This window comes from Oncorhynchus mykiss, chromosome 28 (assembly GCF_013265735.2).
Source record: "Oncorhynchus mykiss isolate Arlee chromosome 28, USDA_OmykA_1.1, whole genome shotgun sequence".
NCBI lineage: Eukaryota > Metazoa > Chordata > Actinopteri > Salmoniformes > Salmonidae > Oncorhynchus > Oncorhynchus mykiss.
In genome coordinates, this window is record NC_048592.1 from 17,344,730 (window position 1) to 17,361,104 (window position 16,375).

Below are 16,375 nucleotides of genomic sequence, written 5' to 3' on the forward strand. Positions count from 1 at the left end.
GAATTTTCCAGGGAGGTAATGCGGTCTGCATTTGATTGTGAGGTACTGTAGGTCGGGTGAACAAAATGACTTGAGTTCCTGTACGTTACCACAATCACACCATGAGTAGTTAATCATGAAACATACAACTCTTTCGTTGTCCCGGAGAGTTCTTCATTGCTATCTGCGCGATGTACTGGCAAGAGAGACATGATTCCATGAAAGAGTATGTTACAGTCCCTGATGCCTCTATAGAAGGAAATCCTCACCCTGAGCTCGTCTACATTATTGTCCAGGGACTGAACATTAGTGAGAAATATACTTGAAAGTGGTGGATGGTTTGCATGCCTCCTAAGTTGGACTAAAAGTCCACTTCGAATAGCTCTTTTCTGCCGGTGGTGGTTTGGAGCAGCCTCTGGAATAAGTGGAATCGCCTTGTGGGGTACGAACAAAGGATCCAATTCAGGAAAGTCAGTTGAAATGCTGGTGAGTTACCACTGCTCTGATATCCAAAAGTTAATTCTGTCTGTATGTAAGAATACAAAAAACTTTCAGAGCTAATAATATGAGAAATAACAACAACAAACAAAATACTATAAAATTGCTTAAAGAGCCACGAACAGGGAGGGGACCGTAGCTATTAAAAAATGTATGTTAGTTTTTCCCTGAACCATCCCAGCTGACCAGTGGTATTATGGGAAGAAGACAAGGCAACTATTGGGGACGTCAGTCAAAACCCCATGAAAGAATACATGCTGACACTGGAGCCAGCAGCATACCACCCTGCATCCCACGGCTGGCTTGACGCTGGAGCTAAACAAGGATGGTCCTGGTTCGTTCCTGGATGGGAGACTAGATGGTGTTGGAGGGCCAGTAGGAGGCACTCTTTCTTCTGGTCCCCCAAAAAAAATATATTTATACCAGTGCCCCAGGGCAGTTGTTGGGGACATTTCCCTTTGTAGGGTGCTGTCTTTCGGATGGGACATTAAACAGATGTTTCGACTCTCTGTGGTCACTAAAGATCCCATGGTAGTTATCATAACAGTAGAGGTGTTAACCCTGGTGTCCTGGGTAAATTCCCAATCTGACCCTCACACCATCATCGGCACTTAATCATCCCCAGCTCCCAATTGGCTCATTCATCCCCCATGTAACTATTCCCCAGTTCGTTGCTGTAAATGAGTATGTGTTCTCAGTCAATTTACTGGGTAAAATATCCCAAGATCTTGAAATAATCAGATGAGTACACGGTGCAGTTGGCAAAGTTAAACAGTTATTATGTCACACGGAGAGTCTCATTTAATTTAAATCACATACAAGCATTTTTGTCTAATCAACTTAAACGTGGCATACTGTGGATTACTGTAAACCCAATACCGTATGGTTATATTCTCACTGTCTGGATCGACACAGTATACAAACATTAACTAACCTCTGTCATCTGCAGACAGTATGAACTATAAAAACCCTTTGACACCTAAACCCATTTGGACTGAATGATCCGCTAAAAGGTCTAGTAATCAGCTATTTTATGACCTATCCTAACCCTATATAACTCAACCTGACCAACAAGAACCTCACTCCCGTAGAGGTATCAGGAGTCCGACTGCCTTACAGGAGTCAGAGCTGAGGCGCGATAAAAACTGTTAGTGTAGTGAAGTGTAGCCTAAACACACTCACGTTGACAGCTGGGTGCTCCGAAATAACCAGCAGGACAGGCAGTGGGCTCTGTGGAGAGAGAGGAAGGGAGAGAGGAAGAGAGCGAGAGAGTGTGAGGGAGGGAGAGAGAGAAAGAGAGAGAGTATTGCATAATTTTTTCCCGATATTGAATCGATTCTGACTGCAAGTATCGATTAAAAAAAAGAATGTGTTACTGCACCAAAACTCTGGTATTTCTCCTTCTCTAGCTTGTTATCCATCTTCTTTTTAAGCCAACATGTTTACAGCTCTTTTACAAGACTGATCCAAACGAATTCACTCATGGTTCTCTCTTGTCCCTCTGCAGCAGACATGGTGAGCAATATGTTTGGAACGTCGAATCGCAATAAAATCAAAGTGTCAAATCGCAATACATAGAGAATAGTGAGAATCGCAATACATATCGTATCGGGAGCTAAGTATCATGATAATATTGTATTCCAAGCCACAGTTGTTACACTACAAAGGTAAACTCATCAGCTCTATCACTTCTGATCAGATAAACAAGAGCATAATCAGAGTAACATACTGTACAACAAGTGAACATGGGCAGTTTATGTTAATAAACATGTTTAATTGTCACATATAACAGATAGGTGCAGTGAAATATAGCGCCCCTAGAGCAAATTAGGGTTAAGTTACTCGCTCAAGGAAACATCAACAGACTTTTTGACCTTGTTGGCTTGAGTATTCGATACAGCGACATTTTGGTTACTGGCACAACACTAACCGCTAGGCTACCTGCTGCGCTTTATGTGGTCATCAAATCAAATGTTATTTGGCACATGCACCGTGAAATGCTTTCTTAAAAGCCCTTAACCAATAATGCAGTTAAGAAAAATAAGAGTTAAAAAAATATTTACGAAACGTTTTTTTTAAATTACAAAGCTATATTTACAGGGGTACCGAGACACCGTGCGGGGGGTACAGGTTAATTGAGGTTATTGATGTAATATGTACATGTAGGTTGGGGTAAAGTGACTATGCCTAGATAATAAAAAAGTGAGTAGAAGCAGTGTAAAAAAAAAAGGGGGTCAATGTAAATAGTCCAGGTAGCCATTTGATTAGATGTTCAGCAGTCTTATGGCTTGGGGGTAGAAGCTGTTAAGGAGCCTTTTGGACCTAGTCAAGGTGTTCTGGTACTGCGTGCCATGCTGTAGCAGAGCGAACAAGTCTATGATTAGGGAGCTGGAGTCTTTGTCAATTTTTAGGGCATTCCTATGACACCACCTGGTATAGAAGTCCTGAATGGCAGGAAGTTTGGCCCCAGTGATGTACTGGGCTGTACGCACTACCCACTTAGCTTAGTGATGAGCGTTGAGGGCACTATGGTGTTGAACGCTGAGCTGTAGTCAATAAACAGCATTCTAACGTAGGTTTTCCTTTTGTCCAGGTGGGAAAGGGTAGTGTGGAGTGCAATAGAGATTGCGTCGTCTGTGGATCTTTTGGGGCGGTATGCGAATTGAAGTGGGGTCTAGGGTTTCTAGGATGATGGTGTTGATCTGAGCCATAACTAGCCTTTCAAAGCACATGGCTAAAGATGTGAGTGCTACGGGTTGTAGTCATTTAGGCAGGTTACCTTGGTGTTCTCTGGCACAGGGACTATGGTGATCTGCTTGAAACATGTAGGTACTACAGACTCGGTCAGGGAAAGGTTGAAAATGTCAGTGAAGACACTTGCCAGTTTGTCAGCACATGCTCTTGAGTATACAGTATGTCCTGGTAATCCGTCTGTTGACCTGTTTAAAGGTCTTACTCACATCGGCTATGGAGAGTGCTTCAGTGTTGCTTGCCTCGAAGCGCACATATAAGTCATTTAGCTTGTCTGGTAGGCTTGTATCACTGGGCAGCTTGCGGCTGGTCCTCCCTTTGTAGTCTGTAATAATTTGCAAGCCCTGCCACATCTGACGAGTGTCAGAGCCGGTGTAGTAGGACTCAATCTTAGTCCTGTATTGATGCTTTCCTTGTTTGATGGTTCATGGTAGGGCAAGTAGGGAATTCTTATAAGCGTCCTGGTTAGTGTCCCGCTTTTTGAAAGCGGCACTTCTACCCTTCAGCTCAGTGTGCATGTTGCCTGTAATCCATGGCTTCTGGTTGAGGTATGTACGTACGGTCTCTGTGGGGATGACGTCATCAATGCACTTATTGATGAAGCCGGTGACTGATGTGGTGTACTCATCAATGCAATCAGATGAATCCCGGAACATATTCCAGTATGTGCTTGCAAAACAGTCCTGTAGCTTAGCATCTGCGTCATCTGACCACTTCCATATTGAGCGAGTCACTGGTACTTCCTGCTTTTGTTTCTGCTTGTAAACAGGAATCATGAGGATAGAATTGTTGAGGATAGAATTGTTGTCAGATTTGCCAAATGGAGGGCGAGAGAGAGCTTTGCACGAGACTCTGTATGTGGAGTAAACGCGGCCTACAGTTTTTTTCCCTCTGGTTGCACGTGACATGCTGGTAGTAATAAGGTAAAATGGATTTCAGTTTTCCTGCATTTAAAGTCCCCGTCCACTAAGAGCGTCACCTCTGGGTGAGTATTTTCTTGTTTGCTTATGGCTTTATGCAGCCCGTGGTAGTTTGCAAGCCCTGCCACATCCGACGGGCGTCAGAGCTGGTGTAGTATGATCCAATCTTAGTCCTGTATTGACGCTTTGCTTGATTGATGGTTCGAGGGCACAGCGGGATTTCTTGTAAGTGTCCAGGTTACAGTCCCGCTCCTTGAAAGCAGCAGCTCTACCATTTAGCTCAGTGGGGACGTTGCCTGTAATCCATGTGCACGGTCTTGGGCCTGTTCCGGTATGAGAAGTAAATCCTTTGCGTCCAACTGTTTGTTAGATTACATTACACTGTGGTTAATTATAGCATCACGTACCCACTATAGCAGCACTTACCTACTATATGGCCTGCAGGAGATTTGGTGGTGGGCTGGTAGATTGGATATCCTGGTTACAAAGAAAAACGTATGATCAATTTCAACACCATGAATATCTTCAGAGTGCATTGCTCTACTCCAGTAATGTTGCAATCTACACTACATGACCAAAAGTATGTGGACCCCTGTTTGTCGAACATCTCATTCCAAAATCATGGGCATTAATATGTAGTTGGTCCCCCTTTTGCTGCTATAATGGCCTCTTCTAGGAAGGCTTTGAAATAGATGTTGGAACATTGCTGCGGGGACTTGCTTCCATTCAGCCACAAGAGTATTCGAGAGGTCGGGCACTGATGTTGGGCGATTAGGCCTTGCTTGCAGTCGGCGTTCCAATTCATCCCTAAATGTCTTCGATGGGGTTAAGGTCAGGGCTCTGTGCAGGCCAGTCAAGTTCTTCCACACCGATCTCGACAAACCATTTCTGTATGGATCTAGCTTTGTGCACGGAGGCATTGTAACGCTGAAAGAGGAAAGGGCCTTCCCCAAACTGTTACCACAAAGTTGGAAGTTGCATGCTGTAGTATTAAGATTTCCCTTCACTGGAACTAAGGGGCCTAAACCAAACCATGAAAAACAGCCTATGATCATTATTCCTCCTCCACCAGACTTTACAATTGGCCCTATGCCTAGTGGCAGTTAGCGTTCTCCTGGTATCCGTCAAACCCATATGTGTCATTTGTCTGCAAGATGGTGAAGCGTGATTAATCACTCCAGAGAACGCGTTTCCACTGAGTCCAATGGCGGAGTCTAAATGCGGCGAGCTTTACACCACTCCAGCCGACCCTTGGCACTGTGCATTGTGATCTTAGGCTTGTGTGTGGCTGCTCGGCCATGGAAACCCATTTCATGAAGCTCCGGACTAACAGTTAATTTGCTGACCTTGCTTCCAGAGGAAGTTTGGAACTAGGTAGTGAGTGTCGCAACTGAGGACAGACTCGCTTCAGCACTCGGCAGTCCTGTTCTGTGAGCTTGTGTGGCCTACCACTTCGCAGCTGAGCCGTTGTTGATCTTAGACGTTTCCAAAAGAACAGCACTTACAGTTGACCAGGGCAGCTCTAGCAGGACAGAAACTTGACGAATTGACTTGTTGGAAATGTGGAATCCTATGACGGTGCCACGTTGAAAGTCACTGAGCTCGTCAGTAAGGCCATTCTACTGTCAATGTTTGTCTATGGAGATCGCATGGCTGTGTGCTCGACTGTATACACCTCTCAGCAACGGGCGTGGCTGAAATAGCCGAATCCACTAATTTGAAGGGGTGTCCACATACTTTTTTATATATAGTGTATGTGGTACTAAGAACAAGGTAAGCGCTAGTAAGAAATACATTTCATTGAAAACCCCATGTAAATGCTAAACGGTGCAACATGATTTGAATCAGAGTGATTTTTCCCTAAAGCTCTCTTCATGAGCTTTAATTCAAAGACCAAAAAGAAAACCTCCTGGCAAATAGAGATGGCATCAATGGATAGCAGCCCACCCCAAACAAATAACCTTCATTACTTCCAGGGAGTTTAATAAGAGGTATGAACTGGCCTGGCGCACACCCAAAAGTTGGTAGAGGTCTACATGTTTAGACTGCTCTTGGAGCGCTCCAAGAGATATATATATATTTTTTAAACTGTTTTTAATAATCACATCCAGTAATAAATCTCTGTCTTGTATTAATAAAATGCCAACCCTAATTATTTATTCCACATTAAATCTTCTGTTTATATGACAACGTAAAGCTAACCAACCACCTGGGTACGATTATTCACTCATTACATTTTCTGGATTAAACCTCCGGCATAAAACGTTGCCATGATAGGTTTAGTTAATGATTGGTGTCTTCCATCATTAAACCAACGGGACAATCAAGATAATATACAGACCCTTCCGTTTTTACTGTGGTTGGCATGATTCAAGTATTATATGGGGTTGAGTAGGGTGGATGTGGAATGAGGCCAGGAGTCAGGAAGACATCCAGTTTCACTTTTCTATGGGATTGGATTGTTCCCGAGAACACCAGTTAAACAGATTCCAGATTTAGAATCTCAGTAAACAGTGAGGAATAAGGACTGGCGCCGATGACGAAGAGGGCCCCTTGGAGATGAACATGGCATCATTCAAATAGCAACTGTACAACATCTCTTACTCAATATGTGTCCCAATATGAAGTACTCCTATCATGGATCCTTTCAGAAAATAGACATTTTGTGAGAGTTTGGCAGGCATACTGTAATGCTGATCTATTCTTCTAAACACATTGTGCGTGACACATGATGATTGCTGTGGCAAGTCAGTGTGGAGAGACGCCCTAAAATAAGGGCTTGTCAGTCATTGCTCTTGGTCTGACACCAGAAGAAGAACAAGGAATGCTCTAAATACAGACTGTTGACACATGACCTTGTGCATCATCACGAACTGCCACAATATCTAAAGGTATATGGTCAGAATATGTGACAACAACTCAACCTAAAGACAGACAAGGTATGGTATGTGTCTGTGTTGACATGCTATGACAGAATGAGGTGAGCGTGGTAAAGGATTGATATTTCAATTTCTCTGCAGGTACGTTGTAGCAGTAATGCAGCTCCACGGAAAACATATCCTGCATATTTCTGGGCACGTTGGAGGAGCAATCTTGGCAAGTCTCTCTAAGTGTCTGAAACTCTTTTTGACAAGCACACAAAGGAAAACGACCCAAAACATTAAATAATTCAACATAAATTTGATCATGTTGCAATGAACAGCATATGTAGGAATGAGGTCAATTTGCATTCTTCAGATCCCAACTCTTCAATACACTCGTGGGTCTTACTATAGTCATGCTTCCCCTGAGGTAAAATGCAGGACTGGGTCCAAATGTACACCGAGCAAGGGCCTGGCACTCTTCTATCGCTTCTTACTTGTTATTCATTCATTTGTTTGTTCATTTCTCTGGCTACAACAGATTTCCTATGCCAAATAATCGATTTACACAAGTAATATGGAGATCATCTCAGAAATGAGGAAAGGTTACATACTGATGCACTGTGGGTAGCCGAAGTAGCTGTCTGCACAGCGTTCACAGTTGTTTCCGGTGAATTCTGGCCGGCAGTGGCAACGTCCTGTCCCCATATCACAACCAGCAGTAGTCCTGGCATCACACCTGCAGGCTGTACACGCACACACGCACGCAAACAGAAATATGCCCACACACATACGCAAACACACCAAAATACTGCTCTTGAGACATACAACAACAATCAAAGAAAATGATGATGGAACTAACCAGCTTTTACTGTCTGTGTTTTCCCAAGTCAACACCTTCCGCTGTTAAGCTTACTTCATTTAATTTGTAGCTTCTTTGGTCTCTCCAAAGCCCTGAGGGCAACCATTTTCATTTAATCCACAGTCAAAGCACAAACACAACCGGCAGCTATTTACAGTGCGTTATTGTACAATCCAGGTGTGCAAAACTCTTAAGAGATTTACCCAGAAAGACCAAATGTGATTCTGACATGTATTGACTCAAGGGGTGTGAATACTTATGTAAATTAGATATTTCTACATTACATTTTCAGTAAATTTGCACAAATTTCCAAAAACATGTTTTCACTTTGTCATTATGGGTTATTGTGTGTAGATGGTTGAACTTTTTTTAAAATATTGAATCCCTTTTGAATTCAGACTGTAACACAACAAAATGTGGAATAAGTCAAGAATTCAGACTGTAACACAACAAAATGTGGAATAAGTCAAGAATTCAGACTGTAACACAACAAAATGTGGAATAAGTCAAGGCGTATTCCACTTTCTGAAGGCACTGTATGTGGCGAGGAGGACCAACGACGTACCACGCTAGCAATGTAAACAAGTGTGGCGCCGAATTTAGCAACACTACAAGTGGCTAGAGCTAGTGGTTGGTGCCACTCTGTATACAAACGACACCGAAGTCTCTGGGGTCAAGTCTCTTTTCCATTTTGGTCTCACGTATTATCCCTAGGTCAGAAAGCAAGCTACAGCAGCTCTTTACTAAACATTAGTACCCCAACTATTTGATATGCTGCACGACAAAACGCTGCACATGTAGGCCTACAATTCTGCCAGTAACCATACTGTTTGGTAACATATAACTAAAGATGATATTTTCACATCATAAAAAATATATTGTCATCATTAGAAGGCACGTTAGGAACAAAGCTAGACACTAAGGCCATGGGAGAAAGGAGAAACTGAGAAAGACAGTTTGAAGAAGAGAAGAAAGGGACTAGCTCACGTATGCATCCAGTGTGAGACTCTGGAGGTGATCCATGGGGTCTGTAGAATCCATCCGCACAAAGCTCACAGTTCGCTCCCGCTGTGTTGTGCTAGTGAGAGGGGAACACACAATGGAGTGACTGGGTCAGAGGGACACTATGTTTTGGTTGCCTAGTGGCAACTAAGGTTCCTCTCAGGCAAGAAGACAAACTGCAAAACGGGTGTTTTCTAAAAACCTATAGATAAATGTTTTTTGTTTTATCAAACACACCTTCCTGTTGCTAATCCATCTGCTTGTGGTACCACCAGTACCTTATCCTCTTTCACACTGAGCATGCCGTTTAGAAAGATGGCTTTTTCAACATGCTTCCTAAAAGGGTATTTTAGTCCAAAAGGATAACAGTGCATCTCATAATTGGTGTTGAGGAAAAGTACTTTGCCTTGGGAGATTTAGTCAAAATGAACTGGCTGACATCTTGTTTGATTTGGAACACATGCCAAGCCCTGCACGGAGAGGGATATCTCTGCATGCCAATTGCACAAGGAGTTTAATACAGAGAATATCCACCATTTGTACATTGACTTGGACCTGAAGTGAAATTTCCATTACAGACCTCCATGTCTGCTCCTAGATCTGGGTCATGTTTATTAGGGCACACCGTAGCAAAACGTCTTGCGATGGCAAACGAAAACAAGTGTTTCTTATTGGACAAGTTCAGGTAGTACCTCCTAGTTTCACTCCATTCGCTTCTGTTTTGTGCCTACTGAACACTACCCTTATTCTAGTGTAGACATGCTCCCACATACATGCTATACATACCATACATAATGTCAAATTACAATGATTCATGTCACACATAAAATCCGAAATGTAGATGATGAACAGTCTTGGTGCTTGTCACACACACACACACACACACACACACACACACACACACACACACCCCCCGTTCGGACTTGTAACGGGCTTCATACCTGGCAGTTGATGCACACTCCTCCGCCGTCGTACCTGCCGAATGTGTCTAAACTTGCTCTCCTCTGCTCCACCTCTGGGTCGTAATAACACTCAGTGGCATGTGAATGGCACTGGCAGGCTGTGGGAGAAATCCCCGAAACAGTCAGAGAGTAAACACACACATGAAGCAGAGGCGCGCGCACACACACACACACAAACAACGAAACGGAGACAGGTAAGAGCAAGTTCTGTATTTTATATCTTACAGTGTATCTACTTACTATCCCTTCCCAAAGGAGAGTGGTGTGACTATAAAGTCACTGGAAAGGCGCTCAGTATTCAGTCAACCCTAACAGGACAGTACATCCTCTACTTCCTCCTCCTCAATCTGCCTCGTTAATGTTTCTGAATGGTCAGGGTGCGTGTTCTAAGACGTGACTGCACTGATTGGATTACAGACTTCTCCACTCTTTCCATCTCTCTCTCTCTTGTTCTGCGGTTGTAGAGTTGCAGGGTCCAGTTTCACCATCTCCGACTCTGGGCTCGGGAGGGAGGGAGAATCTTGTCAACAGGCCAGGGCAATTAGGAACCAGCTGGCATTGGGACTGACTGAGTGGCTGTGTAGAGGACAGCAGTATTGGCGCTGGGCTAGCTACAGTAGACTGCATGCAGTGCAGTACATCACACACATACCACATGAGTAATTCTCTTAACAGTTTGCTTCGGCGTCTTCCTAGTTCCAACACCATATCAGGGCATTAAGCACTGAAGCTAATGTGGTAGAGGAGGTGGTGGGAGAACCGTAATGAAGGCATTCTGGGGCTGTACTTTCTCGCGCAGTGTCATTGAAACACATTCATGACAAAGGAGAAAGCAGAGAACAGTTATACCCTTTTCCATGGTCGCAACTTTCATGTCCCCCCACATTCTGAAATTGCATTTGTGATACAAAACGAGGCAACGTGGTGCATTAGGACCATGCGGACGTCTCCCGAGCGGTCAGGTAGGCTGTTTGGAGAGTTTATCCGACTAGATTAAAAAAAATTATAAAAAAATTATGTCCCCGCCACTTCAAAAACCAAAGTTGCCCCCCCCCCCCCTGCCCTTTTCACAGTCTCATGCCAACCCCCGACCATGCTGTGCTTGGTTTGGAACACGTTGGCACAAAGCAAAGAGAGGAAGGCGAGGGTGGCCAAGAGAGGAGGGTGGAGTGTGGTACTCACGTTGGCACTCGTTGGGACTGTCTGTCGAAGCAGCACGCCATGGCTTCTGGTTGAACCCTGGACAGCAGCGGTCACATGACTCACCACAGGTGTTGTGTTTGCACTCGCACTGCAGCCTAAAGACAGGAGGAGTAAAGAGACTGGGTTTCCTGCATCATTCTTTCATGTTTGCGACTTTCAATTGAAGAAAGGGAGTAGCCTACAGTATATCATCAATAAGAAGCATCGTGTGACTGCTCACTCAAGACTCAAAAACATATCAAGATCCATTTCAGATGGACCTTGATGCAAGGTGTAAAACAGTAAAGTCCCTTCCAAAGTGAATGAAGCCACTATGGTTAGATCAATCATTCACTGTCAAACTGTAGTATGATGTCATCGACCCTTATTGTTTTTCATTGCCCATAGAATACATCAACTCTATAAGGACATCATCTTGGCCGCTTGCCAATGGTTTACATCACAATCACAATCACTACTAATCAGGATAACTAAAATAACATGGTGCCTTTCACAATGGCAATGCCAGGAAACAAACAGATGAAGTCATTTCCTTTCTATCAAATCCAGAGCTATCTTTTCAACCTCAGACACAGACGCTATCACTGTGCTCTTAAGTTAAAACAACACTTTTTTCAGTTAACCTCATCCTCCATATGCTTTACAACCCGGTAACCACAGCACATCCATTCACCACTGTAAATGACAAATAAACTAAAGTCATAATTTGTCATACTGAACTACTCAATGAATCCTCTGTTTTTGTTTTGGGGAACTTTTACACACATAATTAAAGCCCATGTCCAATTGGCTACAGTATGAATTAATGAAAGATAACGGATTCAACTGTAAGTATAAACAACAACAGACAAGAATATGTTTCTGGAGAATGAAACAGTAAACAAAGAAGCAGGTAAAAACAAGTATGAAAGCATTAAAGCAGTTAAAACAAGTATGAAAGCATTAAAGCAGTTAAAACAAGTATGAAAGCATTAAAGCAGTTAAAACAAGTATGAAAGCATTAAAGCAGTTAAAACAAGTATGAAAGCATTAAAGCAGTTAAAACAAGTATGAAAGCATTAAAGCAGTTAAAACAAGTATGAAAGCATTAAAGCAGGTAAAAACAAGTATGAAAGCATTAAAGCAGTTAAAACAAGTATGAAAGCATTAAAGCAGTTAAAACAAGTATGAAAGCATTAAAGCAGTTAAAACAAGTATGAAAGCATTAAAGCAGTTAAAACAAGTATGAAAGCATCAAAGCAGGTAAAAACAAGTATGAAAGCAGTAAACTACTCACCGATTGGGTTTGCCTTGGTTACGCCCCCCACACACCTCGGCGTGGCCGTGACAAACGCAACGTCCCCCGACACTGATGTCTTTGATGCTGTAGTAATACTGGCAACAACGCAGAGGGAACAACAGCGTCAGAACACTGTAGCAAGACCAACAACCATCTGCTCTATCCGAAACACCTCATATCAAACTCACCTAAACAAACCCAGACATTGTCTGCCAATGCAGCCGAGGTGAGTTCCATTGGGTTCTTTGGTTTGAGTCAGAGCCTAGGCCACAGACACTCACTAGCATAATTGAAGCTGGAGTTACACAGGTGTGCCTATCTTATACGGTATATCAACGGCAGGTAGCCTACAGTATATGGCGGCACGTTGTCTATCGGTTAAGAGCATTGGGCCAGTAACCAAAAGGTTGCTGGTTTGAATCCCCGAGCCGGCAAGGTGGAAGAATCTGCAAGGCAGATTGAGCAAGGCAGTTAACCCTTAACAAGAACGGTTCCCTGGGCGATGACGTGGATATTGATTAAAGCAACGCCCTGCACGTCTCTGGTTCAGAGGGGTTGGGTTAAATGCGGAAGACACATTTCAGTTGAATGCATTCAGTTGTGCAACTGACTAGGTATCCCCTTCCCCACTGTTTCAGCCAGCTTCTACAGGCGTGCGCCTGTCTGTCTGCGCGTGTGTGTGTGTCGTCCCACACTGGGCTGTGTTACTGGAAGCGTGTTCCTGCAGCACCAGGGAGCTGTCTGGACCAGTCTTCACATTCTCTCTCAGTGTGTGTAGGGAATTACCCTGGTGAAGACTGGACAGACACCTCTGGCAGGGAGCCCCGACCAGGAGGAAGGAATGTGCAGCGAGAGAGAAATCAGGTCAGTGTGTTTGTGTCAGCAGAAAGGTGCTGAGAGGGGCTACATCTTGTCACATTTGGCAATGAGGCAGAAGGTAGGCTAAACAGAACAGGTTGGTGTGAGACCATGTCATTGTGGGTTTGTGCTCTGTGAATGACGCATTCCTGGTTGCCCCTGAGGGGGGTGGTAAAGTTGAAGTAAATTGAATTGAACTGACCTGAACTGTAATGAAATTAACTGAATTGGGTGCCTTTTGTGTGACTCACCCTGCGTGTGACAGTGGGGTCCCTCTGGGCCTTGGTAATTAGGTGCCCCAACAGAGTGCTGGTCCTGAGGAAGTGCAGGCGGATGTTGGTGGCCTTGGTGAAATCTCTCAGCACCGGAGAATAGGTGAAGTTCTTAGAGCCCGGGCGACCGTTGACCAGGGACACCACAATCTGGACAACAACAACATTACTCAGACACAAATGTCACCATCACTCTAGAAGTAGTAGTCTTTTGGCACATTTTACAGGATTCAACATAGTGACAACCTTATGTTCCCATTCAGTGAGTTTCTCACCTCTCCATTCTCCAATGGAACGATCTTAGAGTACTCTGTGGTGCAGATCTGGTCATCATCTCGGACTACGCGTCCATTTGGTTCTTTGCCAAACCTCTCAATGCACTCCCTTTTAGAATCTGAAAAGAACAAACAGAATGACATGTCAACCACTTTATAAGGGGCCAACCGTAAAGCTATGTTTCTAAGAGACTTCATTCAAATTCTTCTGATTATTTCCATTACTGTAGCCCCCTGGCCCTTTGTAGCGCTCTGTTGTAGCAGTACATAACAATGCTTCATCAATGTCTTGGTGTCCTCTTTTACCCTGTTCACATGTCTCACTAAATCACAATTTGAACCTGTGCCCTATCGATGCATGTGGCTACAGAGGCGTCTCCCAACCTTGCTGTCATGGTAAGTACAGTAACCTCTTTTCAAAATCAGATTTGGCAAAACAATTGTTTAAGCATCCTTTACAAGCTTCTACTGACTGCTGATTTCCACATGTGGATACTAGGTTATCTGACCTATTCCCACCCTGTCCACTGATAAGACAATCTGATCTCCTTTATCGACAAGACAGCAACAACTTGGTGTGGAAACTGCATGAAGACCTCAAGCATAATATACACACCACTGTTCAAAAGTTTGGGGTCACTTAGAAATGTCCTTGTTTTCCATGAAAACATACATGAGATGAGTTGCAAAATGAATAGGACATATAGTCAAGACGTGAACAAGGTTCTAAATAATGAAATAATAATTGTGTCCTCTAAACTTCGCTTTCGTCAAAAAAAATCCTCCCTTTGCAGAAATTACAGCCTTGCAGACCTTTGGCATTCTAGTTGTCAATTTGTTGAGGTAATCTGAAGAGATTTCACTCCATGCTTCCTGAAGCACCTCCCACAAGTTGGATTGGCTTGATGGGCACTTCTTATGTACCATACGGTCAAGCTGCTCCCACAACAGCTCAATAGAGTTGGGATCTGGTGACTGTGCTGGCCACTCTATTATAGACAAAATACCTGCTGACTGCTTCTTCCCTAAATAGTTATTGCATAGTTTGGAGGTGTACTTTGGGTTATTGTCCTGGTGTGGGAGGAAATTGGCTCCAATTAAGTGCCGTCCACAGGGTATGGCATGGTGTTGCAAAATGGAGTTATAGCCTTCCTTCTTCAAGATACCCTTTACCCTGTTCAAATCTCCCACTTTACCCCCACCAAAGCACCCCCAGACCATCACATTGCCTCCACCATGCTTGACAAATGGCATCAAGCACTCCTCCAGCATCTTTTCATTTTTTCTGCGTCTAACTAATGTTCTTCTTTGTGATCCGAACCCCTCAAACTTAGAATCGTCTGTCCATAACACTTTTTTCCAATCTTCCTCTGTCCAGTGTCTGTGTTCTTTTGCCCATCTTAATATTTTCTTTTTACTGGCCAGAAGCTAGAAGCCCAGCATCCCGGAGTCGCCTCTTCACTGTTGACGTTGAGACTGGTGTTTAGCGGGTACTATTAAATGAAGCTGCCAGTTGAGGACTTGTGAGGCATCTGTTTCTCAAACATGACACTCTAATGTACTTGTCCTCTTGCTCAGTTGTGCACCGGGGCCTCCCACTCCTCTTTCTATTCTGTTTAGGGCTAGTTTTCGCTGTTCTGTGAAGGGAGTAGTACACAGCGCTGTACGAGATCATCAGTTTCTTGCCAATTTCTCACAAGGAATAGCCCTCATTTATCAGAACAAGAATAGACTGACGAGTTTCAGAAGAAAGTACTTTGTTTCTGGCCATTTTGAGCCTGTAATCGAACCCACAAATGCTGATGCTCCAGATACTCAACTAGTCTTAAGGCCAGTTTTATTGCCTCTAAAATCAGGACAACAGTTTTCAGCTGTGCTAACATAGTTGCAAAAGGGTGTTCTAATGATGAATTAGCTAATCCAAGTTTAGCCTTTTAAAAGGCTAACACAACGTGCCATTGGAACACAGGAGTGATGGTTGCTGATAATGGGCCTATGTAGATATTCCATTTAAAAAATCTGCTGTTTCCAGCTACTATAGTCATTTACTACATTAACAATGTCTACACTGTATTTCTGATGATTTTTATGTTATTTAAATGGACAACAAAGTGTGCTTTTCTAAGTGACCCCAAACTTTTGAATGGTAGTGTATAATACATGCAATCCGGTTTATCCCTCTTTGACATTGAGCAGTATTACAAAACACTGACTGAGTTATACCCGGAAAAGTAAAAAATATTGGTGCCATTTGTTTGAAAATTAATATACTGAATACCAAGAATCAAAGACCATAAAATATTGAGAGCCAGGAATGTATACATTTTCCAGAGACACATTAAGAGAGAGAGTTCAAGAGATCGAGAGACTGAGAGATTTAGGAGAAGACAAAGAAAAGCCTCAACTGAAATTCAAAAGGAGATCTAAGGCACAGCTGTTTCTGCTGGAAAGGTGCCTCACAGGGACTGAGCATGTCTTCACTGTAAGAGCAGGCTGGTCTATTGGGAGGTACAGTATATTGGAGAGGGCAGGCCTACTGACTGGATCATAAGTTATTTATAAACCAAGCTCTTTGCAATTATGGTAAGTATTAGGATTACAGTATTGGAGAACAGCACATGTCATTGGACTTCACAAATCCTTTTCACTTCGA

General features: G+C 43.4%; 1 protein-coding gene across 5 annotated transcripts in view; it reads right to left on the reverse strand.

The window, feature by feature from the left end:
- The window catches only part of LOC110508648 (laminin subunit alpha-3), a 114,074-nt gene that overhangs the window by 57,774 nt on the left and 39,925 nt on the right, over positions 1 to 16,375 (reverse strand). For 4 of the 5 annotated variants that reach the window (XM_036966140.1, XM_021589328.2, XM_021589329.2 and 1 more), the window contains 9 exons: positions 13,723 to 13,841; positions 13,427 to 13,597; positions 12,315 to 12,412; positions 11,018 to 11,133; positions 9,815 to 9,933; positions 8,859 to 8,949; positions 7,624 to 7,755; positions 4,575 to 4,625; positions 1,660 to 1,707 (listed from right to left, as the gene is read on the reverse strand). In XM_036966140.1, the coding sequence (XP_036822035.1) occupies positions 1,660 to 1,707; positions 4,575 to 4,625; positions 7,624 to 7,755; positions 8,859 to 8,949; positions 9,815 to 9,933; positions 11,018 to 11,133; positions 12,315 to 12,412; positions 13,427 to 13,597; positions 13,723 to 13,841 (945 nt within the window). The remainder of the gene's footprint in view (positions 1 to 1,659; positions 1,708 to 4,574; positions 4,626 to 7,623; positions 7,756 to 8,858; positions 8,950 to 9,814; positions 9,934 to 11,017; positions 11,134 to 12,314; positions 12,413 to 13,426; positions 13,598 to 13,722; positions 13,842 to 16,375) is intronic. The other variant, XM_021589330.2, reaches the window with a different exon arrangement.